The sequence below is a fragment of the Nyctereutes procyonoides genome, unplaced genomic scaffold (genome assembly GCF_905146905.1).
Source record: "Nyctereutes procyonoides isolate TBG_1078 unplaced genomic scaffold, NYPRO_anot_genome, whole genome shotgun sequence".
Taxonomy (NCBI): Eukaryota; Metazoa; Chordata; class Mammalia; order Carnivora; family Canidae; genus Nyctereutes; species Nyctereutes procyonoides.
The window spans coordinates 3,157,133-3,171,470 of NW_026575133.1; the positions used below are offsets into that span (position 1 = coordinate 3,157,133).

Sequence of the window (14,338 nt, forward strand, 5' to 3'; positions counted from 1 at the left end):
ATCTCTGACATACGTATTGAATGTACATGCACGGCCATGATCATACATCCCTCAGATCTCATACAGCTGGTGGACCCAGGGGCCCAGCTGTGTCACTCTTCACAGCATTCAGACAGAGGCCATGCTGCCCACAAGCTGCCAAACCATGACTTAATATTCCTGCGTCAAGGATACAGAGGCAAAGCCTGGCTTGGAGGGGTCTTGGCTCCAGGATTCCTCAACAGTCTTACTGAACTTCCTCAGAAACATACAGCAGTCCAGATGCTTCCACCCACCCTGTCTTCCTCTCCTTCCTTCACTTGGGTCACAACTCTGTCATTTCCTGTCTCAGGCATTTCCCCTAACACATTTCATGCAAATCCTGTCTGGGCAACTGCTTCTCAGAGATGCTATACTAACTCATCCCACTAGTCTCTCATCATTCACTAAACTTAATATGAACTATTCACAAATAACAAAGTGTCTGTCTTGTACTTAGAATTTTTTTTTAAGATTTTATTTATTTATTCATGAGAGACACAGAGAGGCAGAGCCACAGGAAGAGGAAAAAGAAAGCTCCATGCAGGGAGCCCCATGTGGGAATCGATCCGAGGGCTCCAGAATCACGCCCTGATCTGAAGGCAGATGCTCAACTGCTGAGCCACTCAGGCGTCCCAGAAATTAACCCAAAGAAACAGGCTAGGAAAATGGTTCTAGGTGAAAGAAAGTAGAAGGGTCAAAAAGATTTGCCTATTGCCCCGATTTGAGCAGTTTTATCATTGTAGTTATGACATGCAGGGCCTCCAGGCAGAGGCCCCCCCCCTCCAGTGGTTCTTTTTATTTTTTATTTTATTTATTTATTTATTTATTCATAAGAGACATAGAGAAAGAAGCAGAGACATCGGCAGAGGGAGAAGCAGGCTTCTTGTGGGGAGCTTGATGCAGGACTCTATCCCAGGGGATCATGCCCTGAGCCAAAGGCAAACACTCAACCATGGAGCCATGCAGGCATTCCCCCAAGGCTGGGTTTTGAGGACAGAAAAGGAAGGGGGTGGTCAGGGGAGTTGTAGGAACCCACAAGTCCACAGCAGTGCTGTTGTCTATTCCAGCCACACTAGTTCCTGCTGTTTATCCTCAGATGGCAGCTACAGAGGGTTGGACAGGACTTTCAGGCCTCCTTGAAGCACTCTTCCTTTCTTACAAGCCCAGAGTCCCAGGGCACTAGCTAGGATCACCTGGGCTCACTCTCTCTCGGAGATAGAAATCCTGTCTTCCTCAGACAGCAGCTGAGCTGGATGTCTGCACAGCAGGCCATGAATTCATAAGATGTTCCACAGGTAAGGACCTGGAGTGTCCTGCCAGGTGTCCTTGTGGGCCAGATGACAGCTGCCCCTCTTCCACCTTGCAGAGAACTTGGTCTGCCTCACTTCCATTCAAAATTAGGTCCTTCTTGGAGCAGCTGGGTGGCTCAGTGGTTGAGTATCTGCCTTTGGTTCAGGGCGTGATCCCAGAGTCCTGGGATCAAGTCCCATGTTGGGCTCCCCGTAGGGAGCCTGCTTCTCCCTTTGCCTGTGTCTCTGCCTCTCTCTCTTTGTGTTTCTTGCGAATAAACACAGAGGCAGAGACACAGGCAGAGGGAGAAGCAGGCTCCACACAGGGAGCCCAAGGAGGGACTCGATCCCAGGACTCCAGGATCACGCCCTGGGCTGAAGGTGGCGCTAAACTGCTGAGCCACCTGGGCTGCCCTAAAGTCTTTTTTTTTTTTTTTTTAATTGGAGTTCAATTTGCCAACATATAGCATATCACCCAGTGCTCATCCCATCAAGTGACCCCCTCAGTGCCTGTCACCCAGTCACCCCAACCCCCCGCCTTAAAATCTTTTAAAAAATAAAATAAATTGGGTCCTCTGAATGTTTGGTGCTTGATAATGGAGTTGCATTTCTGTGGAAAAAATAAATGGGGCAGGAAGACTGAGAGAGGCCTTTATTGTTTTAAGGAGCAGTAGAGGGTAATAGGGCTGTGCCCACTGATTATCCTTATCTGAGTTTTTGTAACAGCTTGACCAACAAGCTGCTTGGTTGAAAGTTGCTACCATCCCGAGAATTTCCTTAGGTCTGGGGAATTAAAGAACTGTGTTGCAGGGGAACCTATCTGCCCGAAGAGTTTGGGGTTTTGAGGCTGGCTGGAGGCCTCAGGTGGAGATCAAGGCTTGTCATTAATGACTGTGCCTGGCCCAGGAGGTGACAGCTAAGAAGAGTCTGGAGCACAGATCCTCCTCCCCACTCTCCAGGCAGGAAGAGGGACTTATTTGGCTACAGTTGTTCCCTACAGGGCAGTGACAGGGTTGCGAGCTGTGAGGTAGGTCCCTCAGGTTGCTCAGGTTGCTCCTAGAGTTGGACCCCAGCGGCAATCAGCCCTGCACTCCTCCTTTGTTCTCAAGATGTATGAATTCCCTCCTATATCCACGCAGTTCTTTAGAAGGGCCCAGGAATCAACCATGACAAATGTCTTCGTTATGTGTTCAGTAGAGATAACAATTAAGATGAAAAAAAAAAGCAGTTGAGGGCAAACCCCGCTGATTTATCCTTACCTTTCACTGACATTTGAGAAATCTCCTTGGTTTGAGAGGCTCTAAGCTTCTTCCCAGATTTGTGATGCTATGACTGTAGCTGAGTGAACCCACATCTCTGCACAGAATTCTGGCTTCAGGCTGCAAAGCAAAGCAAAGCAAGCCTTCAAGGTCTTCCCACAAAGCAAAGCAAGCCTTCAAGGTCTTCCCACAGTGCTCCCCATCCTCCTGCTCTCCTACTCTCCTGCTCTCCTCCTCTCCGGATCTCTCCAGGTTTCTAACTCCCTTCCTGACACTGCAAGCCCCTACTTTGAGGCCCTTCCCCGTGGATCACCTGTGATTTCTCACTGATGAATCTGGCCCCCTGCTCATCTCCTGCTCTTATTGACTGGTTCACTTCACTTTCCTCCTCTGTTACGTGTGAACTGGGGGTAACAGGAGGTGGGGGTAGTAGGAAGTGGGGAGTTGCAGGTCTCTCCCAGCCCTGACACTCAGGGACACTCAGAGTCTACCAAGGGCAAAGGCATCATGGTAACTGCATGTGTGTGGAGATGTGTATAAGATAGTAAAAAAAAAAAAAAAAGTTAAGGTGACGTGCCTGTCCTCAAGGAGTTTCTAGTTGAGTTGATCTGATGTCTACCTTAAAGAGCTTCCGATGATTTAAGGAAGATATATATATTTTTAAAGATTTTATTTATTTATTCATGAGATAGAGAGAGAGAGAGGCAGGGACACAGGCAGAAGGAGATGCAGGCTCCACACAGGGAGCCTGACACGGGACTGGATCCTGGGCCTCCAGGATCATGCTCCCAGCTGAAAGTGGTGCTAAACTGCTGAGCCACACAGGCTGCCCTGATATATATATTTTTAGAGATTTTATTTATTTATTCATGAGAGACACAGAGAGGCAGGGACATAGGCAGAGAGAGAAGCAGACTCCATGCAGGGAGCCCGATGTGGGACTCCATCGCAGGACTCCAGGATCATGACCTGAGCCAAAGGAAGGTGCTCAACCGCTAGGCCACCCAGGTGGCCCTAAGGAAGATATCCTATAAGTGAGGTGAATAAAGTTATCAGAGTTCCCCAGAATTCCAAGGAAATGAGAGATGCCTTCTGGAGGCAGAGGGGGTTAGTAAAGGAATAAAATAGGATTCCCAGATTCTTTCCCAAGGCTGGTGGTACAGATGCCTTTGGCCCCCTGCCCCAAAGTATCCTAGTTACCCACCTATTCCAATCCCGGTGTGTAAGGCATCCCCTACCAGGCACCCTGCTAGAAGGGAATCTGTCCATGGTCCCCCAGACTCATACATTTCGAAGTGGTGCCCTTCATTAAATCTTTTTGCTTTCTTGATCACACTGCTAATAAGATTATTGTTAGCAATGTATTTATTGTTATTATCTTGACTATTTGCTAGGCACAGTGCTGAATGCTTCCCATGCATCATCTCACTTATTCCTCACATCATTTTAGGTGGCTATGAATATGATTATAACACGGTTTACAGATGGGGAAAATGAGGATGAGAAGTTAAGTGACCCATCTTAGGTCTCATGGGTAATCAGAAACAGAGTCATATTTGAACTCAGGTTTCTTCCCATTTATACCTCCTACTTATTGCATAAATGTGAGACCTCAACTAGACAGGAGCACAGAAATCTTGAAGCAGGGAGCAGGGTAAGGAGAAAGGGACATGGCAGGAGCTATGACCGCAAGCATGGATTAGGGCCAAGGCAGAGAGACAAAAAGTACAATCTGAGGAGCCAAGGTTAAGTCTGTAAAAGCTCTCCCTGAGAGAGCCTGGGTGTCAGGGTTGGGATGACCAAACATTAGGAACAAGTAGAGGGAGAACCTCCAAAGACAGTCTTTCAAGGATCCCCACGTGGGCCATGCTGGGAGCTTGAACAGGAGGTCTTCCTAGGTAGTTCTCCCCTTGTGGCCCTAGGATTCTGTAAGCTCTAGGTGTGGCTTTTAGTGCTGGACCTTCACTGGTCATCTCTCTGGTCATTGAATTCCATTTTCTCCCAGCTGCAGAGGAGGGGGGCAGGAGTGTTGTGGTTAGAGGGCACCCTAGGCCCTTGAACTGCCTGGGTTTGAGTCTTGGTTTCTCTTCCACTTCCAAACTATGGATTCGGACAATTTATGTCCCTGATCCTTTTTTTTTTTTTTAATTTTTTTTTTATTTATTTATGATAGTCACAGAGACAGAGAGAGAGAGAGAGAGGCAGAGACACAGGCAGAGGGAGAAGCAGGCTCCATGCACCGGGAGCCCAACATGGGATTCGATCCCGGGTCTCCAGGATCGCGCCCTGGGCCAAAGGCAGGCACCAAACCGCTGCGCCACCCAGGGATCCCATATGTCCCTGATCCTGAGCACACAGGGATTTGGGAGACAGCCTCGGCTTGCATCCTGAGTCCTATAACCTTGGGCAGTTTACTTCATCCGTCTTTTCCTCATGAGTAAAAAAGGAACTATAATACCTGCCTCATAAGATCATTATGAGGATATGAAGATCAAATGAGTTAATGTTTGTAAGAAACTTTTAACACTGGGTGGAACATTGTTTGTTTGTTTTTTTTTTTTTGAGAGCATGTGTTTAGCTTCTAGAATCTGTTAAATACAGCACACAGCACAGTTCATTGTTAGCTGTTTACCTGTGGGTCTCACTTGCACTCCATTTGCTATGAAGGGCAGAAACACGTTCAACCCATCTTTGGCCCGGGCCTTCAGACTGACTCCTGGTCTGGTGCACAGTCCACGGCTACTGACTGAGCACCGTGCAGGTAGCTGGGCACCGGCTGTATTTACTATGGCCACTCACCAACGAGGCTGGCGACGCTAAGGGGCTGCCCGAAGATACAACGAAGAGTGAAGACTGGAACGCAGGCGTGTGAACCGAACTCCGCGTTCGGACGCAAAAGTAACCTGGCTCAGCTAAGCGCGGTTCAAAGGATAAAGGCCACTGTATTACGCAAATGGCCTGTGAATAACTGCGGCACCGGGGCGGCGCGGCGGCTCTCGGACGCCACGGCGGGCACGACTCAAGCCCCGCCGCCTCCGGGCGCTTACGTGCGCTCCGTGACCGCCGCGGCCGACGAGCGGCCGCCGGCCGAGACCGCATGCGCCCTGGCGCCCTCGAGCGCGCCCCTCCCCCCGGCGGCCGCAGCGCGGTCCCCGGGCGCATGCGCACACCCGGCGGGCGGAGGGCGGCCCCGAGCGAGTGGAAAGATTTGGGCGAGCGAGTGCGCGGGAGCCGGGCGGCGGGGTGCGACCGCGCAGGCGCGGCTGGGGCCGGGCAGGGACTCCGGAATCTCGGCTAGCCCCGGTCCGCATCGCACGCCGAGCCGCCGCCATGGCCGCGTACAAGCTGGTGCTGATCCGGCACGGAGAGAGCACTTGGAACCTGGAGAACCGCTTCAGCGGCTGGTACGACGCCGACCTGAGCCCGGCGGGGCACGAGGAGGCGAAGCGCGGCGGGCAGGCGCTGCGAGGTGCGGAGCGGGCCGGGCTTGTGGGTGGGGGCTGCGGAGGCCCCGGCGGGCGCCGCTCGGTGGCGGGCGCCGCTGGTGGGGGCCGCCGGGCTCGCCCCCGCGCCCTCCCGGAGGGGGGCGACCTTGGGTTTCAACTCCCGGGCAATTTATTTTGCAATTGACAAAATGGGCGGGGGGTGGGAGGGTCGACTTGCTCAAGGTCATCCGGTGGAGCGAGGGGCCGCGCCGGGAAGAGGACCGGGGAGCCGTCGCCCCGGAACGCACAGCGTTCTCCACGACACCACCTTGGGAAATCCTTCCATTTTCTAGTCTGAGGATGTAGTAATTCGGGGACGGGTTATTACGTTGGATGCCCGGTGTCTCCAGCAGCCCTAACCGAGCCTTTTCAAGAGGCGGCAGCGGATCCTTGCGAAGCGTCAGGCCACACGCTTTTCTCTGGCTGTGGGGGAGTAACACGGCGCCGGGGGGCCCTACGGGCCTCAGAAACCCACGTACTTACGTAGGCCTTTGCTATTCAGCATCCCCCAAATCCTTTGTCCAAAATGCATCTACAAGTGTGATTGAGCGAATGAATGAATGAATGAAGGAAGGAAAGGAGGAAGGATTTGAGTTGATCCTGTGCACGATTCCATAAAGTAGATTTTATCCCCCTCCTTTCTGTCCCTCTTTATGGTTATCAATGAGAATTGTTACAGATGACTCGTTCAAGGTCGTATCTTTTTATTCCTAGTCCATCCCGCTTGCTTCAGTTGTGGGTTGAGTAACAGGTAGAAGCTGGGCAAAGGTGGAAGTGGTGGCAGTGAGATAAACTCGCCTTACCCAGGCGTGCCTCGCTTTGGGGGGTAGCTCTCTGTGGTTCTGGAATGTTTTATAAGGAGGCATTCTCAGCTGCCAGCAACTTGGAGAATTTCTCCGGTCTGAGGAGCTGCTTCCATTGATGATTAGGGCAGATCCCGCGCTGCTGCCTTCTAACCTCTGCACATAGAAGCAGCCATTTAAAAGGGTCATTGATACCTGATGTGGAAGAGGCATTTGACCTCATGTTACTCTAGCTTCTTGCCTTCACTGTAGATCCTTTGAAATGAAGCAAAGTTTTGGAAAGTGTGGGAAATGTAATCCTGCTGGCTGTGTGCATGAGTGCTTTGGGATGGCCTGGTGTGACTTACATTAGGAGAGGCTGGGAAAGGGAAAGTGCTGGTGAAGGAGGCCATTTTCTCTCCTGTCTGGCAGGAAGAACTGTATGGGTCTGTGGTGGTTTGCTGAGGACTAGCCCAGGACAAAGATAATTGCAGCTGTACCCTAAAACACCGATGAAATGGTCAAACCTTAACAGAGCCTATTTCAGGTGTTTTAAAGTTTAATTTTAGTAATCTCTACACCCACAGTGGGGCTCAGTCAGACCCTGAGGTAAAGAATCACATGCTTTTGTGACTAAGCCAGCCCCCCTATTTTAAAGTAAATGTTGGTAGCATTAGTTAGAAAAATCTCATTTAAAATCTTAGTATCTGTTATGGACATCACAAATGATTTTATTAAAAAAGACTAAAAGCAGAAATATGAATGGTGAAGACCATTATGAATAATGTAAGAAACCTAAAATAAATACATTAGATTCTTCAGAGCTTTTTTTTTTTTTTTTTAAAGATGTTATTTGAGGGAGACAGTGAGAGAAGCACATAAGTAGGGACAGAGGGAGAAGCAGACTCCCCTGCTGAGCAGGGAGCCCAACTTGGGGCTTTACCCCCAAGGATAAAGGATTGTGCGCTAAGAGGAAGGCAGACGCCCAACTGAGCCACCCAGGTGCCCCTCTTAATAAGCGCAAATCATAGTAAGGTTTATAAACTCTTGAATTATTTCAGGAAGAAGCTAGTGAGAACTGTTTCCCCATGCCATCTTCTCTCTGGGGGAGGATGAGGTCCACACCACATCATAGACCCCACCCCTGGGAGTGTCCTAGCCTATGCTTTTATTTAATGGGCAAGTTAACAGAAGAGGCCTTAGAGTTCTCTGGTTAAGAGTCCCAAGGGGAACTAGTTTTCTCCTTGGGAACCTATTTGTACATCCAGCGGGAGGACCTCCATTGCAAGTGGAAATACTTGCAATGAAACAGCCAGTAGCTTTTCAGCATGGGAGATGAGGCTTGCACTTTGGATGGTTGCTTCCCAGTGACTCAGCCTTTTATTGGGGAGGGAGCCATTCCTCCTCTGAGTTAGGGAGGAGATGGTAATAGAGTCTAGTAGGATTTGTCTTGAGGCTCAGTGATAAGATTTGTCATCTTTTCCTCTGTGGATACTGTAGTGATGGGTTTTCTGGTGATTAATTGTCCCTTCCCCCATCAGCATAGTTCTTATTGGTCTCATTCTCAGTTGAATGACTGGCAGGAGAATTCACTTCACATTGCATTAATTACTGTTGGCAACCTCAATATGAGGCAATACCCAGGAAGGTTTGTGCCGAATTTCAAAGAGGGGCTTGTAGCCTCATGGAGGAAAACAATACATAAAGAAAGGGCCATCTCCATATTAAAGTGGGAGGGGGAATAATCTGTCATGAAATATGAAGACGAATTGTTGGTTGGGGCAACATAACTCTTGATTACCACCCCTTAGTAAATAACTACTGTGTATGGAGGATTCATTTATAAATGAATCCGTGCACAGCATTTGCTCTTTCTGCTCTTTATCCAGAGTGGTTTCTCTTAAACTTAGTCCGGCAGTTGACCTAAGTAGGTACAGGCTGGCACTTGACTATAGCAGAAAGAAACTGGATTAAGAGATTGTGGTGTGATCTCCACTCCATAGTGAAAATACAATTTCAGGCAACTGATGTTTTAATCAGCATCCTCTAAGAGCTCTTGCTGTGTGTCCTGATTGTTGGGAATTTAAAATCTATTTCCCCTAGACAAGTCAGGACTGAAATATATTAGTAATTATTGGTCAGAAGTGACTGTTTTAACTAAAATATAAACATCCAGATCCTTAGGGGTTAGGAAAGTATGGCAGGAGCTAGAAACGGTAGTTATGAATTGGATTTTTGGGGATCATACAGCCTGGGTTTTAATCTCTCATGTATAAGCTGTGACCTTAGATGATTTGCTTAACTCCTCTAGAATGGGTTGTAAGGACTGTTATAAAGACAAAACAGAACTGTCCGGTGTATTTACAGATTGTAAGCCCTCTGTAAATATTGGCTATTAAGAGATTTCAAGTTTTTAAAAGCATCCTTTTCTTGAAAGAAATGAAGCAGAAATAAGTTCTTAAAATGGGCTTAAGCTCACAGCATTCTGGGATTTAGGATAAGCAGCACAGATGGCACAGATTAGCTACTTGACAATATGTTTAGGTCTTGGGTTAGATAAGTTATTGTTGTCAACTAGAACATAAATCAACAAGTTTTACCTTCCATGAAGGTGCAATAATCTTTCCTGCTAGAGTATACAGACTAGTTAAACGTATATGTGAGAAAATTCTGATTCCAGAGTGGACCTGATTAACTTACCACTTTGAACTTATGATTCCCAGATGCTGGCTATGAGTTTGATATCTGCTTCACCTCAGTGCAGAAGAGAGCAATTCGGACTCTCTGGACAGTGCTGGATGCCATTGACCAAATGTGGCTGCCAGTAGTGAGGACTTGGCGCCTCAATGAGCGGCACTATGGGGGTCTGACTGGCCTCAATAAAGCAGAAACTGCTGCCAAGCATGGTGAGGCACAGGTAAAGATCTGGAGGCGTTCCTATGATGTTCCACCACCTCCAATGGAACCTGACCATCCCTTCTACAGCAATATCAGTAAGGTATGTATGGACAAAATGGGGGTTTGGTTCACTCCACCTAGGACCGTGGATTAGAACCCTGGCCGCGCTCCTTGTTAGCTTTTTATTAGTATCTGCCTAGTCCCATTGAGCTTATAATGATAGTGTTAATTGTAATTCCTCTTTTCCAAGGAATGACCTTCACTTGTTAAAAGATTTAGTTGATAGTTCTTTATCTAAGAATATATCTCCTTTTTTATATCTCCACTGATGACCTTTATAAAATCCATCCATAGTTGTTGGGCTTTCCTAAACCAAGTGCAAGATTAAGTGAATTGGGAAGAGCCTTGTGCTTTTTTTTTTTCTTTTCTTAGTTTCTTTTGAATGATTTATCTTCCCAGTAGTGGGTAATGGTGGTAGGAAGAGCAGCAAGATAGTAATTATCCCCTTTGCCAAATGCTCAGCTCCATTCTTTGCCCTTGTGAGAGACTTTCATCCATCACTTTGACCCCTCAGGGGATGAGGAGTGGGTAGGACAGATGCAACTGCTATTAATTGGTGAGTATGGATTTTTTTGTTGTTTAGGATCGCCGGTATGCAGACCTCACTGAAGATCAGCTACCCTCCTGTGAGAGTCTGAAGGATACCATTGCCAGAGCTCTGCCCTTTTGGAATGAAGAAATAGTTCCCCAGATCAAGGAGGGGAAGCGAGTACTGATTGCAGCCCATGGCAATAGCCTTCGGGGCATTGTCAAGCATCTGGAGGGTATGTACATTTTTTCAGGGGAATCCTCAAGGAAGGATACAGCAAAATTGCCACTAATCAGGGACTTATTTCATGCAAAGGAGACCTTCAGGAAAAGGCTAGACATTGATAGCCTTGGAGGTAGTCTAGATTGACTCCTAGTCACTCTCTACCTATATTTCTTTTCTTTTTTTTTAAAAGATTTTATTTATTTATTTATTTATTTATTTATTCATAGAGACGGGGGGGGGGTGGGGCAGAGACACAGGCAGAGGGAGAAGCAGGCATCATACAGAGAGCCCGACAGGGGACTTGATCGAGGGTCCCAGGATCACGCCCTGGGCTGCAAGCGGTGGTTAACCGCTGCACCACCGGGGCTGCCCTCTACCCATATTTCCTCAAAGCATCATAGACCTGTTGGGTGCTTGTTCTGATATGCAAAGCTTCAGGTCCTCCTTCAGACCTAATGCATAAGCTATATCTGTTACCCACATAATTCACGTACACATTATAGTTTGAGATGCTTACCTTTAGGCTAGGACTGCCTGTTGAAACTACTGATAAAAATCCTCCTTAATCACAACCTGGGGGGCAGCCTGGGTGGCTCAGTGGTTTAGCGCCACCTTCAGCCCAGGGCATGATCCTGGAGACCCGGGATTGAGTCCCGTCAGGTTCCCTGCATGGAGCCTGCTTCTCCCTCTCCCTGTGTCTCTGCTTCTCTCATGAATAAATAAATAAAAATTAAAAAAAAAAAATCACAACCTGGTACTTCACACATGAATGTCAATTTGCACCTTAAATTGTTTCACCTGAAGGCCTAGAGGCACAGGTATGCTGATTTTTTGGTAGGCTGGATGGACTACTACATAGGACATTTGAAATGTGTATGGGCCTGGTTCGCTGTGGGTTTCCAAACCCCACTTTGGGAGAGAGATCTGTGGTATTTTTATCTTGCTTTTCAGTGGCTGAGGAATAAGTATTGGAGGCATTCTTTGGGTGATTGACCTGTAATACAGGTCATTACTGTTACTACAAATATCAGAAAGGTTGTCTTGTTTTAATTCCTGCAGGGGTGACATGGATTTGTGTCTTTCTTGGCTGGCTGATCATGGTGTGTATTTTCAGGTCTTTCTGAAGAGGCTATCATGGAGCTGAACCTGCCAACAGGTATTCCCATGGTCTATGAATTGGACAAGAACTTGAAGCCCATCAAGCCCATGCAGTTCCTGGGGGATGAAGAAACTGTGCGTAAAGCCATGGAAGCTGTGGCTGCCCAGGGCAAGGCCAAAAAGTAAAGGCGAGCGGGCAGATTGCTTTCCTGAGGATACCCTCCCTGCCCATCCCATTCCTCTGCACTTCTTCCCTGCACATGTCACACTGACCGCATCTGTAGGCATCTTAAGTTTTAGCTGCAGATGGGGACCAGTGGCTCCTAATTTTGTTTAGCCATTTTGTTTCTTGCACCCACTCCCTTCATATATTCTAGTCAAATGGCACTTCTGGGGCATGGGTCCTCAGTCCAAGCTGAGAGAAGACTCGTATCCAAGAGTAGAGAATTAGTAACTCTGGGGTTTTTGTTACTGCTTTATTACTAAGGACCTGCTTGAGTAGGGGATGGGGAGAAGCCATGCTAGGTGTAACCAATGAGAAGCAAGAGAGCTTATGTGTATTCCCAGGAGCTAGTCCTGTACTATCCTGTAGTCAGGTGAGGGCAGTGTGTAGTGAGCTCTAGTCATTCCAGTGGAAGATGAATGTAACCTGCACGGTGATTAAAGCAGTTATTTCCCCTCTGACCCCAAAGAGCTGGCTCCAGAAGATTGGGATCAATCTGAATGTTTTATGTGTTGCATTTACTTTTACAAAAAAAAAAAAGTATATATATATACACACATATATATTAAAAATACAAAACAAAACCCCATCTGGGGTTTCTAGTGGCGGTTGAAATATTCCCACATGTGATCATCCAAAAATAAGCCATTCCTCACACCAACGTGGGATAAACTCCTTGACTTCCAAGGCTCGGAGTTCATCCTGCTGTGTGTTTTAGAAGCCCTCCCCTGCCTTAATGTTTTATGGCAGTGAAATGCCTCTTGATCATGTCCAAGTGTGTCTTTCAACTGTATCTATTTCTGATCATGTTCCAGTTGCTTGGCCCTGCCACTGGGGCCCAGTACTCATTGTGAGCATAACTGTACTAAGTCTTTTTTCCAGATCAGTATAATAAAGGAGTGATGTGCAATATCTTCTGTGTGATATAGTGATACCTCTTATCTGAGGTCAGCTTGAACAGTAAACTTGAAATGTCTCTCATTACCAAGTGCTTGTATGACAGAATAAGAGCTTTAGGATAACCAATCACTTTATACAGCCTGGTCCCAAAATGGCATATCTTACTAGGTTTTCAACCTTAGGTTGGGGAGCTAAGGTGGGGGTGGGCAAATCTGGGCTGAAGTCTATTCCTACTGTCTCTATAGCTCTTGCTCAGTGATGCTCGTTTACTGACTACTCCATTTTGAAACTCCATTATGCCTTTTGAGCAAAGTAAAGGCTTATTTACCTTAAAAAGCGAATCTTTTTGTTAGAAAGTTGTATATACATATATTTCATCTTCAGAAATTATACATAACTTAATAAAATGATTAAAAGAATGATTATATATGTAATTGGGAAAAGACATGGCTCATATTTACCTTTATCTTTGAAAAGATCATGGGAACATGAGAGCTTACGAGGCAAGAGAAAGCTCATGCCTTTCTTTGTAGTAGGAGGAAGTAATGCCCTCCCTCTGTGAAGCTCATGAAGTTTCTCTGCTAGCCATTGGGTGAGGCACACTGTATAAACAGTCTCTCCACCACCTCTGAAAGGGCTGGTCTCCCCAATTTACAGAAGAAACAGGCTTAAAGAAATGTAGAAACTTGCCAAATATATGCTAAGTATTGGAACCCAGAGGAAAAATGTTCAACTAAAAGTCCTTTTTCTAAAACGTAAATACTTTTAATCCTCTTGCTTCTCAAGTTTAGTGTGGTTTTTTTTTTTTTTTTAAAGATTTTATTCATGAGAGACCCAGAGAGCAAGAGGTAGAGACACAAGCAGAGGGAGAAGCAGGCTCTGCACAGGGAGCCCAATGTGGGACTTGATCCTGGGCTGAAGGCAGGTGCTAAACCGCTGAGCCACCCAGGCGTTCCTTGAGTTTAGTTTTTCACTTGATAATATACAGTAACCCTAGGATAAGCCTTAGTAATTTAAGTCTCCCAACAGTTGGTGGGATGTTAAGTTTACTTCACCTATACTGAATCTTGGACCAAAGGTTTGTAATTTTCTTTGATCAAGGCTCTTCACCCAAGTCAGACTGGATCAGCTTAGAATACTGTTACTCTGTGTCCTGACATCACTTGAGTTTATGGCAGTCTTCAATCATTGACTGGAACTCTTAAGGGCAGCAAAGTAACAAAGCTAGCATTATTTACCAATACCACTAGAAGGCCAACAACCACTATCTTTTCAAGACTGCTTAGCTAGGGTAGTGCGTCATAATTATCGGGGGTGGGGGGGAAACCTTCATAGGTAATTTTGAAGTTAATCTAACAGACTGAGAATCAGTATTCCAAGGCACAGAAACAATATCCTCCTTGTCTCTAGAACCAGTTGTAGATTAGCATGTATACTCACTAAACATCACTGGGCACAATTGTTCAGTCAGCTATGAGAACATTAAAAAAATTTTTTTATTGTGCTTTTGCTATATTTTAGTCACAATACCAGGTACTGAAGATTCAAAGACAGAATCCTGCCCTAAAA

General features: G+C 46.7%; 2 protein-coding genes across 3 annotated transcripts in view; one reads left to right on the plus strand and one right to left on the minus strand.

The window, feature by feature from the left end:
* RRP12 (ribosomal RNA processing 12 homolog) overlaps positions 1-5,625 on the minus strand; it is a 43,387-nt gene extending 37,762 nt beyond the window's left edge. The window contains exons 1-2 of one of the 2 annotated variants that reach the window (XM_055346085.1): positions 5,369-5,625; positions 2,570-2,689 (exon numbers count right to left, since the gene is read on the minus strand). In XM_055346085.1, the coding sequence (XP_055202060.1) occupies positions 2,570-2,582 (13 nt within the window). In that variant the 5' untranslated portion in view covers positions 2,583-2,689; positions 5,369-5,625. Of the gene's footprint in view, positions 1-2,569; positions 2,690-5,201; positions 5,306-5,368 lie in introns of those variants that run through there. The other variant, XM_055346084.1, reaches the window with a different exon arrangement.
* A 152-nt stretch (positions 5,626-5,777) lies between these two features.
* On the plus strand, positions 5,778-12,781 carry PGAM1 (phosphoglycerate mutase 1). Its single transcript, XM_055346090.1, has 4 exons — positions 5,778-6,038; positions 9,560-9,834; positions 10,378-10,558; positions 11,663-12,781. Exons 1-4 carry the CDS (start codon positions 5,900-5,902, stop codon positions 11,830-11,832), a joined length of 765 nt encoding a protein of 254 aa, XP_055202065.1. The 5' UTR covers positions 5,778-5,899; the 3' UTR covers positions 11,833-12,781.
* The last annotated feature ends 1,557 nt before the right edge of the window (positions 12,782-14,338 follow it).

Excerpts from the sequence above, each read along its gene's own strand:
- PGAM1 (XM_055346090.1), top strand. The coding sequence starts at position 5,900 with ATGGCCGCGTACAAGCTGGTGCTGATCCGGCACGGAGAGAGCACTTGG. Across the intron at positions 9,835-10,377 it reads TCTACAGCAATATCAGTAAG|GATCGCCGGTATGCAGACCT; the intron begins GTATGTATGGAC and ends TTTGTTGTTTAG. Across the intron at positions 10,559-11,662 it reads CATTGTCAAGCATCTGGAGG|GTCTTTCTGAAGAGGCTATC; the intron begins GTATGTACATTT and ends GTGTATTTTCAG.